A 13,635-nucleotide genomic window follows, 5' to 3' on the forward strand; every position below is an offset into this window, starting at 1 on the left:
GTAGGAGTCAGCTGACATGACAGCATTTACCTTATTTTTTTTTTTTTAAACAAAGATGGATTAAGATCAGATTTTTTTATTGGAAGCTAAAAGTTATAAAGTAAATACTCAAAGATTTAATTAAATCAGTAAGCATTTGTTGCATTTTTAACCAGAATTCTTTAATCATTTCCTGACAGAATTACTATGTATTAGATCTCTGCCGCATTGAAATTGTCTAGGCCCCCTGCATCTGTTTTTAGCAAGACTTCAGTTGAGTTCCATCTTTTCATTCTTTTACAGTCTGTAAAGGCCTGGTGAGTCAGCGTATTGAAAATCAGTCATCATCTTCTGTCTAGGAGTTCTTAGTGGCCTGTACATTATTTTCTCAGATTCCTGCATCATTACAATTTTCATGTGTTTTAAGTCTCTTCTTTATGTTTTTTAAAAAAACAAGTGAAACCAGTTTCTCAAACAGGAGGTGTTCACATTCCATTTATTCTCCAAGTGTGGAGTTGGTGCCCACCATGTGACTGACAATACAGAAGTGAAAAGCACATGACAAGCCAGGGATTTCAGGGTCTTGTTAGAAAGTGAAATGGAAGTGGTATTTTATTTCTTTGTGGCTTAGAGAGGGCTGTAATGCATTGTTACAGGTATAAACTAACATTTTAGAAGTACTTCCCCTATTCTTGCCCAGGTCAGCTATGTCATTGATAGTACTTGGCTGCCTTTTCTACCACTCCCTTTTCTAAATCTTATGTTACCCATAGTATACATGGCCCCTTTGTATGCCTGCCTAAATGACTTCACTAAAGTTTTCTGTAAATCCCTCAGACCTCAAACTTAAGAACCCAAACTGAAATCTCTTAGCAGGACCAGCTGTCTGTGCGTCTTTTCCAGACACTGGGCTTATCCATTTGGATATGGACTCCCACAAAGCTGACAAGACCCTGTGGGTGCAGGAGCATCTCCTGAGGACCAAGGCCTTGAATGCCTTTTTCACGTCAGCATCCCCAACACTTAGGGTGACACTCAGAGGATCTTGATCTCAATGTGTGGAAAGAACAAATGCCCCCGTTATAGTACTGTGTTGGCTTGTTTTGCGGTGAGACTTATTCTGAGATTAAGAGCTGCATTTAGCTTCTTGGCCACCAGGATCCCAGAGTAAATTACTTTTCAGGACTCTAAATAGTACCAGGAGATTTGAAAGAACTGATGCAATTTCTAAAGCAGCCTGACTTCCTCCCAGGAAGTTACTCCCACACCAAGACTCTGACTTCATGACCACCAGATTTAGAAATTGAAGTATCTATGTAAGAAGTTGCCTCCTAGGCAGAAATCAAGAAATCCAGCTATAACATAGGTTAGAGTCCATTTTGGTTTTTATATCCTTCCACAGAGGAAAGGGGGAGGGGGAAGAATCTGGAGATGCTTTTTTTTTTTTTTTTTTTTTTCCAGAGGCTCATGTATATCCCACATCATGGTCAGTTTCAGAGCAAGGGCTGTGCCCCCACCTTGGTGACTCCTGGAACACTAAATTGGATCTTTGTAGAGGAAGAAAATAACACAGTTCTAGATTTTCCGTAGCTGTTAATTAGTTTTATGGCATAATTAAAATAGCTCAAGAGTAAAACAAAGTCCAGCTTTAACAGCCTGTTAAGGCTTCTTTTCTTATCTTGAAAAGAGGTAAGATAATGAAGTTTTAAACAGTTGAAGAAGTTAACTGGAAAGGAATTAACATTTCAAGGCCATGCCGCTTCTTCCTCCTCTTGTGATACCAACCAGAATTGAGGGAAAACAGGCAGCGGGGAACCCACACTGAATTTTCCAGACTCTACCGCTGAAAGACATTGCATATTTCTATTGTAATCATATGTGATGCAAGATAATGTTGCTCATATTTGAGTCCCAAAAGAAAGGATGTTTGTCTGAGCATCCCATGAGGTAAGCAACCCCATGAAGGACCCGCTACAGCCAGCGAAGGGCTCCAGGTCCCTGACGTAGTTGATGGCAGAAGTGAATCTTTATTCTCTTACAGCGACTTTGTTTCTGAAAGAGGCCAAAAGTCATTTCAAGCTGAATCTGACAGATAAGATAGAGGCCAGAGCTAAGGCAAATAAGTAGCAAAGCTGATCTAAACCAAGGTGTGACTGTGAAATAGTAACCATCTTCTCTGCACGTTTCAAAATGGGCCCTGGATGCCATGGCAAGAGGAAAATTCCAAAGCTGTATGCAGCAGCGGCAGTACCACTGGAACACGTTTACAGCCTACCAGGGCTGCTTAGAAGGGGGTCATGTTTATTTGGATATATAACCCCTGATTTGTTTGTTTTAAAAATAAACTTTATTATGTTAGTGTCGTACCTCATGTTTTCCTTGGAACATTCTCCTCTAATCCTCTTTGAGAGAGTGGGAGGGAGAGATTGTGAGGAGAGAGAGAAGTGTTAAACAGAGATTTCCTAAGGAGGACCAGGAATCCTGAATTACCTAAATAACCCACTTCATTATCTCCATTCCTTGGTAGCACTTGATATCTTTGAAGACAAAGATAAATTCGAGTCCCCATTTTCAAGAGTCAGTGAGCAGTAACAGCTTGTTTGTGTGGCACTGTGATTGATCCTTGTCCGGGCAAGTGGCCTTTCCACGGGTTATCCGGCTTGGCACATGACAGACAGAGGTGCTGGTGGACTGTGGAGCCAGACCCGCTGTGGTTCCCCTCCTCGCCCTGCCACTTCCTAGCTATGCATCTTGGACAAGTGACTTAATCTTGTGCCTCATTTTTCTGTGGAATTGAAACAATACCCTGTCCCACTGGTCAATGGAGATCAAATGGCATTGACATAGGTAACATGCTTAGCACAGGGCCTGGTACATAGTGGGCATTCAGTAAGTGGAAGTTATGATTATTATTAGGTATCAAAGAACAAAACTTAATTGTCAGAATAAGCAAACCAGTTGGAGTAATAAATGTAGCCTTTAGAGTTAAATGGCACAACCCTGATAGCCAAACATAAACTGTTTTGGTTATTTTTAGTTGGATATTCCCAGTCTTTATTTCTACTTCCCTCTTCAGGCTGAGTGCTTAAAATACATTTATATGTAGTCTCAATTAGATTATGCTGTTTCCCCCAAAAGACTACAGTGACTCTTAATTTAATTTATAGAACCTTGAATTGCATGGAATAGCCACCACGTCTCACTTTAAACCTGGTAGCTTCCAAAACTTCCTGATGGCGTTTTCGCAAATGGGTCCTTACGTGTCACTGAAGGAGACAGTGTATCTAGGAAAAGAAATGAGGATACTGAGCAAGGTGTGGTGGCTCGTGCCTGTAATTTCAGCACTTTGGGAGACTAAGGCAGGTAGATGGCTTGAGGCCAGGAGTTCAAGACCAGCCTGGGCAACACAGTGAGACTCCATCTCCACAAAAAAAAAAAAAAAAACCTAAAAATTATCCAGGCATAGTGGTGCATACCAGTAGTCCTAACTACTCAGGAGGCTAAAGCAGGAGGATCGCTTGAGCCCAGAAGTTCAAAGAGCTATGATTGCACCACTACACTCCAGCCTGGGCAACAGAGTGAGACCCTGTCTCTTGAGAAAAAGAAAAAAGTTACTGACTTTCCCATTGCCTCCAAGGCATTCAGAGTGATTGTTCTTTCTCATATATCATTTTATAAATATTCTTTTAGGTAGTGATCTCATACAGCTGCTGAATGAGTATTTACATAAACCCTGTATTATGCTGTAGCTCAGCATTTGATCTTTGATATTTCTTCTGTGGTTTTGATACATCAGCTGAAATTATTCTACATAGGTCAGTATCATTCGGAAAACACCACACGTCATGGCCAGGTGCTTTAGGTCCAGGCTCAGTCTAAGTTCTTCCCATCATTATTCTCATGTGTGTGGAGAGAGGAAGGGAAGGAAGGAAAGAAGGAATGAAGGAGAGAGGGAAAGAGGGAAGGAAGGGGAGAGGGGGAAGGAAGGAAGACAGGAGGGAAGGAAGGGAGGGAGGGAAGGTGAAAAGGAGAGAAGGAAGGATGGAGGGAGGGAGGGTGAAAAGGAGAGAAGAAAGGATGGAGGGAGAAGGAAGGAATGTAGATCGGTGAGGGAGGGGGAGGAAGAGAGGGGAAAGGAAGGGGAGAGGGGAAAAGGAGGCAGAAGGAGGAGGGGGACGGAAGGAAGGAAGGAATGAAGGGAGGCGGGAGTGGGAGGATGGAGAACGGGGAAGGAGATGAGGGTGGGGAAGGAAGGAGAAAAGGAAGGAAGGATGGAGGGGAAAGGAAGGAGGGAGAAGGAGTCAGGGAAAAGAGAAAAGGAAGGAGGGAGTGAGGAGGAGGGAAGGAAGGAGGGAGGGAAGAGGAAGGGAGGGAGAAGGGAAGGAGGGAGGGAGGAGGAAGGAAGGAAGGAAAAAAATAATAATATAGACAGTATAGACCACTGCTTGACCTTGAGTCAGAAGAGTTATGGACAAGATAGGATGAGAAGTTTCACCTCCCGTCTGATTTCTTTGTACAGTAATACTGTTACTCAAATTTTATTCAGTGATACTCCATTGTATGGACCAAGGTTCATATAAAATATAATCAGTGATACTGCTTAATGAAACATTGCTTCCTTTCATAAAGAATTCTCAGCAAAATAAACTCTAAATTTGATGGCCAAAACTAATGTCCTCAATGCAGTGTGTTGGCTGGAGGTCAGAGTACTACTTAAATTCGGCTCATTGGATGATTCTGTTCAGCCAGTTTGACATGTGCATTTTGGATACCTTAGTGAAGCTGCCTCCTTTAAGGATTCCATATTATCAAGAACTTCTGTCATGAGTTTCTTTTGAAAGTCTCCAAATGAGTTTTTAGCCTAATAATTAGTGTGCCAGAAGATTTCTGTGCAGCCTCTACAAACATCGGGAAGTGCATTTTTTAATAGATACTGAAAGATTGATCTCTAATTACAACTAGAACTTTCCATGATTACTTGACTTAATGTCCCTTGTTGAACTGTAGCCAGCAGTAATGAGAAAAATGATAGAAGTTGTTGAGAACATAAGAGATGAGGCACTTGACACTTGATCTCAGTTTCTTCTTTGGGCTTGCTTCTAACACTCGCCAATGGATTGAGATTTATATCTATGGAGTAAAAATTTTACAATATTAGGCCATTATTAGTGCGGTTTATAAAGGTGCATATGCTTGAGTAGAGATGGCCTAAAGTATGTGGGGGGATGTGAGTAGGTATATACAAATGCTACACTATTTTGTATAAGGGACTTGGGACATGAGCGTCTTTGGATTTTGGTATTCATGGGGGTCCTAGAACCAGTCTCCCAAGGGTACCAAGGGACAATTGTAATTGGTAAGAAGAAAACGTAGAGACCACAGATCTGTGCGCATTTCTCTCTGTGACCTTCCTCTGGAAAAGCTCAGTCTGAAGCACAGACTGGGTCTTCAGAGAGAGCCACTTCCAGCTGCCTTAGAGCACTCGCTGCAAAGCTTGGGGCGGCTCAGAGAAAATGGGGCTCCTGATGCCATTATGGGCTTCTCATTGTGCCCTGAGATGTCCTGGGTTCTGTTTCTTGTGTCTGTTCAATGAACTCTGACCCTTCAAGAGCTTCCCAGATGCTTTCCAGGAAGAACCCTGGGCCCTGGGGACGACTGCCTTCCTAAGGAACTTTCCTTCTAGATGTCTTTGTAGTTTTTCTTAAGTGACAAATGGTGAGTGGTGCTGCTTTTAGAATCTGAACATAAAATGTCCCTGGATCAGTAGGTGTCATCTAGTTATCAGTCTCGCGCTCACACCCTCGCCACTGGGTTTCGATTTGCCCCATCTCTGCTTTGCTGCTGGATCTGCTGGTTCTTGGGGCCTCACTCTGAACCACATTATTGTGTGCTAGAGGGAAATTTCTGTGTGTGAAATGTGGCCACTAGGGAGTCAGTAAGTTCGGGTACACCAGAAAAAGGCGGTGAGTCCCAGAGAAAGGAGCCTTCAAGGAGAAGGTTGGAAGAGGGAGGAAATGAGTGTGACAAGGGACAATGGGAAGAAGGAGCAGAATATTTAAACTGTAAATCCCTGTGTATACTGTATAGACAAATAGCTCTTTTTTTTTTCTCAAAAACCACAGTTTTCTGGGGGAAAAAACGGATTGCAATGAAATGAAGCTGGTTTTAAAGTAGAAATGCCCTTGTGATGAGAGAAATCTACGCGGCATCCCTGGAAAATGAAGGAAGTGGTTGTCTCGGTGCCGACTCCCACTCAAGGGTTGCAGAGGAAACCTGCTAGTTCCCTGTGATGTTGCCATTATCACTCTTTACCATTCCCCTGTATTGTTTACAAAACAGGAACTTCTTGAATCCATCTCTGTAAATAAACTCAGCTGGACTTTTTATCAATCTCTTTATCTCTTTCTAGATGACAGTCTAAGGACACTTATCTAACGGGTACCATTCCCTGCTGGTTGTTGTAGTGACCACCCTGTGCTGGCCTCAGTGGCCACAAGATGAGAGCCCTGAGGGTCCTCCTAAGAAAAATGAAAGACTAGGGAAACAAAAGTTTCACCAAATTCCAGAAATCCTCAGGCATACTGTGATTATACAAAGCTATTCCCTTGATCTCTCACGTGTAATAAGATCGTGTGCATTGTCACATCAGCGACTCCACCATGTGCTGTTCTTTTCACTAGAAGACACAATTCCAAAGAAGGTGGTGTGCCACTTCAGTGGGAAGGCCTATGCCGACGAGGAGCGGTGGGACCTTGACAGCTGCACCCACTGCTACTGCCTGCAGGGCCAGACCCTCTGCTCGACCGTCAGCTGCCCCCCTCTGCCCTGTGTTGAGCCCATCAACGTGGAAGGAAGTTGCTGCCCAATGTGTCCAGGTATCTAAGCCACCATCCTTCCATTTGTCAAGCTGTAATGTTGATTTAAGATGAAATCAAAGCAGAGCTCGACCTGCTTCCTCTTTCATTAGTTCACATGGCCCAAGTAGCGTGTCAGGCCCAGTTAGCACTTCCCACCCAAAGACCCTATGGGTAACTTGGAAAACCATGACCATCCAGATGAGGGGCAGATTTTGGTTCCATGCCAGAATTGCTCTGGTTCTTTTCTTCTCATTTGCATTCTCTAAACTTTAGTATAACCAAACCCGTTGATGACACCTGCCCTATCAGAGTAGCACAGTTTTAGTGCAGTGTTGGACTAGTCTAGAGAAGGTGGTCCAAGATGGGACCCAGAAGGGAAGATGCTTAAGAGCCATTACACTGTGAAAATATATTAGAACCAAAGCGGAAGACCTGCGTTTAAAGAATGTAGTTCTGGTTCATTCTTTTTTTAGTTCATCAGTTCCAGCCAGTACCCATATTATCCATGCAGCCCTCTCCCAAGCCCTCAGCTGAACCTCTCATCTCTTTCCACACATAACGCAACCCCTGAGCATATCCCAGCTGGCTGTTTTGAATCCCTGCACCTGCATCTTTCCCCACGCCCCACTCTTCATGTCTGCTGCATTATCCATCTCATAGTTTCAAACCTAAGTCCTTCTCAGCTGCCCAGAGCCTCCCCTAGCCCTTCTCTTAGTTTCCACGTCTGCACCTCCTGCCAAAACTATTCCTCTTTCCCCTCCGTCTAATCCCAGAAGTGTAAGACCTGAGCCCTCTCCATGGGGACTGAACCCCTAGACACACAGATTTCCCAGATAGTATAGACCACACAGACCCAAGTGAAGGCTCACTCTAAGACTTCATTGAGGTCCTGAGCGAGTCAAGAGCTTTTCTGTCTTACCTCGATTCTCATGTTTTCTCGCAGCATTATATTAGAGAACCTTGTTCTGTTCAATACAGGGAGCTGGGAAGCATGCCAATTCAGAAGTGCATCTGTACTATGCAGTTGTAAGAGAGGGCAGTTGTTAAACCCAAAGAGTTTAAGTGAGCTCTGCACATGTTGGCCTTTTGTTTAGGCGTTATGCAAACTATCCCCAATTGAGCATTTCTAAAAATGTCCATTTATCTCCTAAAAAGGATAGGATGTTCTGCCAGGTAAGGGGGTGGAACCATTTTTAAGAGCCTTCAGTTGGGTTCTCTTTATAGTTTTCCATACACACTTGCTGTGTGTATGGAAAAAAGGAAAGTCTTAAGTGTTTTAAATGAGAAGAAAAAATATGTGGTTTTCCACTGGAATTATTTTATCTAGTATATATTCACCTATGTTTCACAAGTTTCATACCAATTTCCCCAGTAATATGCTTTTAATGATATAAATGATGAAACTTGACCTTATTTATTTCACGAAGAGTCATTTAATGCCTTTTATGTGCCAAGCACTGTTCTAGGCACTGAGGACACAGCAGTGACCAAATAGCAGTGCACACGTAGCTTACATTGTAGTAGGGAGAAACCAGGCAGCAAACAGGTAAACAGTAACTAGGCAGCCACCAAGATGGGGATCAGGCTCTGGAGAAAGGCATAACAAGACAAAGAGGCTGGGGAGAAGTGGGGCAGGCAGGTTGTTTTGTATTATGTAGAATGGTCAGGGAGTACCTTACCAACAAGATGAGATTTAATGAAGAGACCCAGAATTGCAGTTCTCATGGGGAAGAGGCAGAACCTTTGGATGTAGCCAGGGCCAGGGCCCTGGAGTGGGAACATGCTGTGCATGTTCAAGGTGCATGTTCAGGAGGAGCTGTGTGGAGGTAACTCAGTGAGCAAGGAGGAGGTAAGAAGTGGGGCAGAGAGGCAGCCACGGCCAGACATAAAGGCTCTCACAGATGAGTGCAGGATTGTATTGAGTGAGATGAAACCTTGGAAGGTTTGGAGCAGGGAGCGACAGCATCTGACTTACCTTTAAATGGGATTTCTCTGATGCTGGGTTGAACATAGACTGTGGGGCATGGAGGTCAAGAGTGAAAGCAGAGAGATCAACTTTGAGGCTTTTTTAAGAATCCAAGTGAGAGATGACAGTGACTTGAACAGGGTGGTAGCCGTGGAGGTGGGGAGAAGTGGGCAGGTTCTGACTATGCCATATCAGTCGCATCAGTAGGATTTGAATATATGTGGGGAGTGAGTGGGAGAGGAGCCAAGGATGACTGCGACATTTTGGTTTGGGGCATTTTTAGCTTGAAATACTCAGCATCAAAGTGGAGATAATGAATAGACAATATCTAATCTGGGGTTCAGGAAAGAGATTGAAAGTAGATCTATAAATTTGAAAGTTGTCAACCATAGTTGGTTTCTAGTCTCAAGGTTTTTAAGCCTTGAGACTAGATGAGATGACCCAAGAGTAGGAATAAATAGAAAAGAAAAGAGAGCGCAGGACTGAGCCCTGAGACCTTCTAACTTTTGGAGATTGAGCAGGTACAGAGGGCCTAGCAAAATAAATAGAGAAGGAGCACCAGGAATAAAGGAGGAAGCCAAGAGGGTCAGTGACATGGAAGCCAGGTGGAGAAAGGGTTTCTGGTAGGAAAGAGTCAACAGCTGAATCAAGCGCCGCTGTTAGCCAAGTAAGATGCAATGTGGGAACTGGCTTGTGCATTTAGCACTGCTGTAATGAACTTCACAGAAGTACAGTGGTGGAGGCAAAGTCTAATCAGAGTGGTTTCAAAACAGAATGGGAGAGGTGAATTGGATTCACCTCTCCCATTGGGAGTTATGGTCATGCAACTCTCATGCAGACCATGCAAAGTTCATGACTAAGATGGACTATGAAGCTGAGTGTCCTTGGAGGGTTTCACAGAGAAAGGACGTGAGCTAGATTTTAAAGGACAGATGTGCTCTCTTCATTGGAGTGAAGAGGATGACCTGACCAAGACCTGAGATGGGAAAAGTCAAGGCCGGTGCCTCTAAGGTCAAGGCCAATGCCCCTAGAGCAGTGAGTTCTAGTAGCAGTAGGTAAGGACAGAAACACTAGCTTGGCCAGGATTTTTCAGGCCTTAATTATCAAATGAAGAGTGTAGATTTTGTTCTTCATAGGGAATGGGAAGGCTTATTTTTGAGCAGCTGAATGACATGATCACAAAGGTGTTTTGGGGTAACCTTTGTGTAATGGGGTGGTGCGCAGGAATGACTAAAGCAGAGAGAGACCAGAGGCCAGGACAGCTGTAACATGCACTGCAAATGTCCTAGGTGTGATAATAAGGACCCAAATTCAGGTAGTGGTGGTAGAAATAGAGATAGATTCATTCTCCTTGGTTTGTGAGTTTCATAAGAGAGAGTACAGATACTGCTAACATCCTTGTTCGTCATTAGAGATTTCTCCAGTGACTTCTCAGTTAAGATTTACTGTTGGGTTGAAATTTAATTTCTGTTGATTAACTCTCCTTTCTGCATCTGCTGTATTCCTGATGAAACATTTTTCCATCTTTAAGCAATATTGCAATCAGTTGAGCTTGTGCCACCTTCTGTTTGATCCAGTATGGGCTGCCAGGAAGGCTGGATTCCTGTCCCATTCTTGCATTGGTTCATTGTGTGATCTTAGTCAAGACTCATCACCAAAGTTTCAGGCTTCCATTTCATCTGGATAGCACATGCCACCTCCCAGAAATGCTGTGAGGATTATACCATCTCAGAAATGATGGTGTGGGAGGGAGCACTTCCCAGTCTGTCCAGCAAGAACCTTGCTTTGTCCTTTAGACATTCTGAATATCCTCTTTCTTTACAAAACACTGTCCACCTTCACCATATTTGGATAGGCGTACAGAACCTGTGAGCTGTTAGGTGATTAGCACCTGTCTCATTTTACAGAAGAAACTGAGGCTCAGGAAAGTTGAGAGTGTTATCCAAAGTCATGCAGCTGGTTATCAGAGGATGAGACCCCTATTCCTAAATTGACCTCAGGTTCCATCTCCCAAAAAAATGCGGACCTCAGCTTGTGAGCACCAGCCACCTCGCCCCATATTCCAGAAGAGGACATTTTTAAGGAAGGCAGCTCTTAACAGATGACCAGATGCCTCCGAAAGTAAAATATATCCCCAGTAAATTATCTTGAGTTCCTCCAAAGCTCAGATCAAGTATGAGCACAGGCGTGATTGTGACCATGTGCCCATGATCTTTGTGGCAGGGCTGGATGTAGCTTTTTGTAAGTCGCCCTGGCACTGTCCATCTGCTATGCCAACAGCTATAAAGGGCTCTTGTAGTAAATACCAGAAGGGTTCTATTTTAGAGTCTTGGGTAGAAGGCGGTCTTTAGCCATGGAAGAAGGCCTGGGTCTAGGCGTGGAAGCAAATAGCATTCCCACTTCTTTTTGTTTCAACAAGCAGTTTTTTAACTAAAGAATTGTTCTTTTTGGCAAAACTGCTCAGAGGCAGCTTCCCTTTTATGTTCAAATTAAAGGGAAATGACTCTCTTCCCTTGGACTTGAGGACTGTGAACTGGAGCTGTGAGTGTTTTGTGATAAAGAGGTGTGGGTGGATTTTAATCAGAGCTGAACTGAGTGGTGGAGTGAGCTAATACACAGGACAGCTTATGAGCTGCTGGAAGTAAGAAGTAGCTGTCAGGCATCACTCATCAGGAGAGATCCATGGGGGCCAGGATTGGTCTCACTCAAAACTGTATGCCCAAAACCAATGCCTGCCATGTAGGAAGTGCTCAGGAAATATCTGTTGAACAAATGGTAATACAGTTAATCACTGAAGGAGACATCCTCCTTCACCATAGAGCCTTCTAACTTTCCCTGCTATTTCCAAGTAGAGCCCCTGTGGGAAGAGGACTCACTGTCATGCCTCAGCTTGGTGGAGTTTCACCTGAAATCTATCCATATGCAGGGTCAAGGCAAAATAATTCCAAAGTTACTTCTCTACTGCTCTCACTCAGGAAAAGGCCTGAGGTGGAACTCAATCAGTCCCAGCTCTGGGGCCTCTGCAGAAGCTTTGACTACTTAGCCATTGACATTCACAGGTTTGGTGGAATCGGTGTCAAGTTCGCCCTTTACACTGAGGCCTCAGAAACCAGTGGCAGTTTGGCCCCTGTTGTCATAGGAAGGCTCAGTGTGAAGCCCTGGACTAGGCAGGGGAGGGACAGAAGGGTGTGTGACACTGAAAGGTGTCAAGTAAATGGCAACGTGGCTTTTCTGCCCATATTCACCCAGGAAATTCATACCACTTATGAGAGCTTTTCAGTGGCTGGATTAAATACCATCCCCCTACACACACACCTCCCGGAGTCACCTAGTCCAAACCTACTGAATCAGGACCTGGGAGAGTCAGCACATTTTCTAAGCTCTTTGGGTAATTCTGATATGATTTTTAAAAATTTGAGAGTCAGTGGTTTGTGCTTAGGCCCCTGCGCCTGCAAATGGTAATACTTTCAGTAACTTCTATTTTTAATTCTCAAGTTTGCAGGGATGCACTGAACCTGTGGAAACTATAATTGTTCCCAGTTCTTTTTATGTCTAAAGGCTTTATAATATAACTAAGAAAGCAGAAGACTATTCTTGGAGGCAGCAAGAAAACTTGGGCTTTGGAATCACAGAACTGCATTTGAATCCCAGCTCTACCACTTACTAAATGCGTTTGAGCGATTTAACTGAACCTCTCTGGGTTTCTTTCCCTGGCTGGGTACTTAGTTAACTCATGGGGGAACCTTAGCAAGTACTCTCTTTTCTGTCACTTGCCTCTTCTCTCAAAGTCATCTTAAGGTTTACCTCTCAAAAGCCTGGTAACTTTGAGACAGAAAACAATCACTCTAGCAGAGGGGATGATTAATCCTGTTTTAATTTATATACTGTATATTTTATGTTGGTCTAAATTAGGCAATGGTGAGTATTTAGGATCCTACGTGTTGAGTAATTGCTTTGTAAAAATCAGTGAATAATATGGCAGGATCTGGCCGACAGGAAATATGTGCATGACACAAACTTTTATTGTCACATTTTGAAAACAGGTTCTTAACAATGAATTGCTTTAAAATGTGGGGCTAGTTGTCATCAGCTGGATAAAGTATAAATATAAAGAAATATTTGTAGGAGCTGAGAAAAGCTCTGATTTTTTTTTTTTTTGAAAAAAGACCTGATATTTGAGATAAATAATATTATTCTCAGTTTGTTTTATGTTGTAGTATACCTATCTGATCAAACTGGAAAATGTAAATGTATTTACCGAAGATCAGTTTCTAATCTAAATGGTTCTAGTGGTAACATAATGGACATCTGAGACTTATACTCATGAGGTCTCCCTACAGTCTGTTCCCATGTAGGGGAAGAGAGAGGAGAGGAAATGGCCAAGAAGTCCATAAGAAGTGGACAATGCGTTAACTTTTTCAAGTTTTGCTAACATATTTTGTGTAAGTTATTCAACACCCCTATATTAAAGAGCAGCAGCTATTAAACACCAACATTTATTAGCTGCTGGAAAGTAAAAGAAATAATTTCCGCCGGGGGCGGTGGCTCACGCCTATAGTCCCAGCACGTTCGGATGCCGAGGCGGGTGGATCACGAGGTCAGGAAATTGAGACCATCCTGGCTAACGTGGTGAAACCCCGTCTCTACTAAAAATACAAAAAATTAGCTGGGCGCGGTAGTGGGCACCTGTAGTCCCAGCTACTCGAGAGACTGAGGCAGGAGAATGGCGTGAACCCAGGAGGCGGAGCTTGCAGTGAGCCGAGATCGCGCCACTGCACTCCAGCCCGGGCAACAGAGTAAGACTACGTCTCAAGAAAAAAAAAAAAAAAGAAA

The 13,635-nt window shown here is 43.5% G+C and overlaps 1 protein-coding gene across 4 annotated transcripts in view; it reads left to right on the plus strand.

The window, feature by feature from the left end:
* Nucleotides 1–13,635, plus strand: part of CRIM1 (cysteine rich transmembrane BMP regulator 1) — a 201,307-nt gene that overhangs the window by 180,451 nt on the left and 7,221 nt on the right. For 3 of the 4 annotated variants that reach the window (XM_010373245.2, XM_010373271.2, XM_010373254.2), the window contains one exon: nt 6,660–6,854. The exons of the other annotated variant lie outside the window; for it this stretch is intronic. In XM_010373245.2, the coding sequence (XP_010371547.1) occupies nt 6,660–6,854 (195 nt within the window). The remainder of the gene's footprint in view (nt 1–6,659; nt 6,855–13,635) is intronic. 4 annotated transcript variants of the gene reach the window in all.

This window comes from Rhinopithecus roxellana, chromosome 17, assembly GCF_007565055.1.
Source record: "Rhinopithecus roxellana isolate Shanxi Qingling chromosome 17, ASM756505v1, whole genome shotgun sequence".
NCBI classification, from domain to species: Eukaryota; Metazoa; Chordata; class Mammalia; order Primates; family Cercopithecidae; genus Rhinopithecus; species Rhinopithecus roxellana.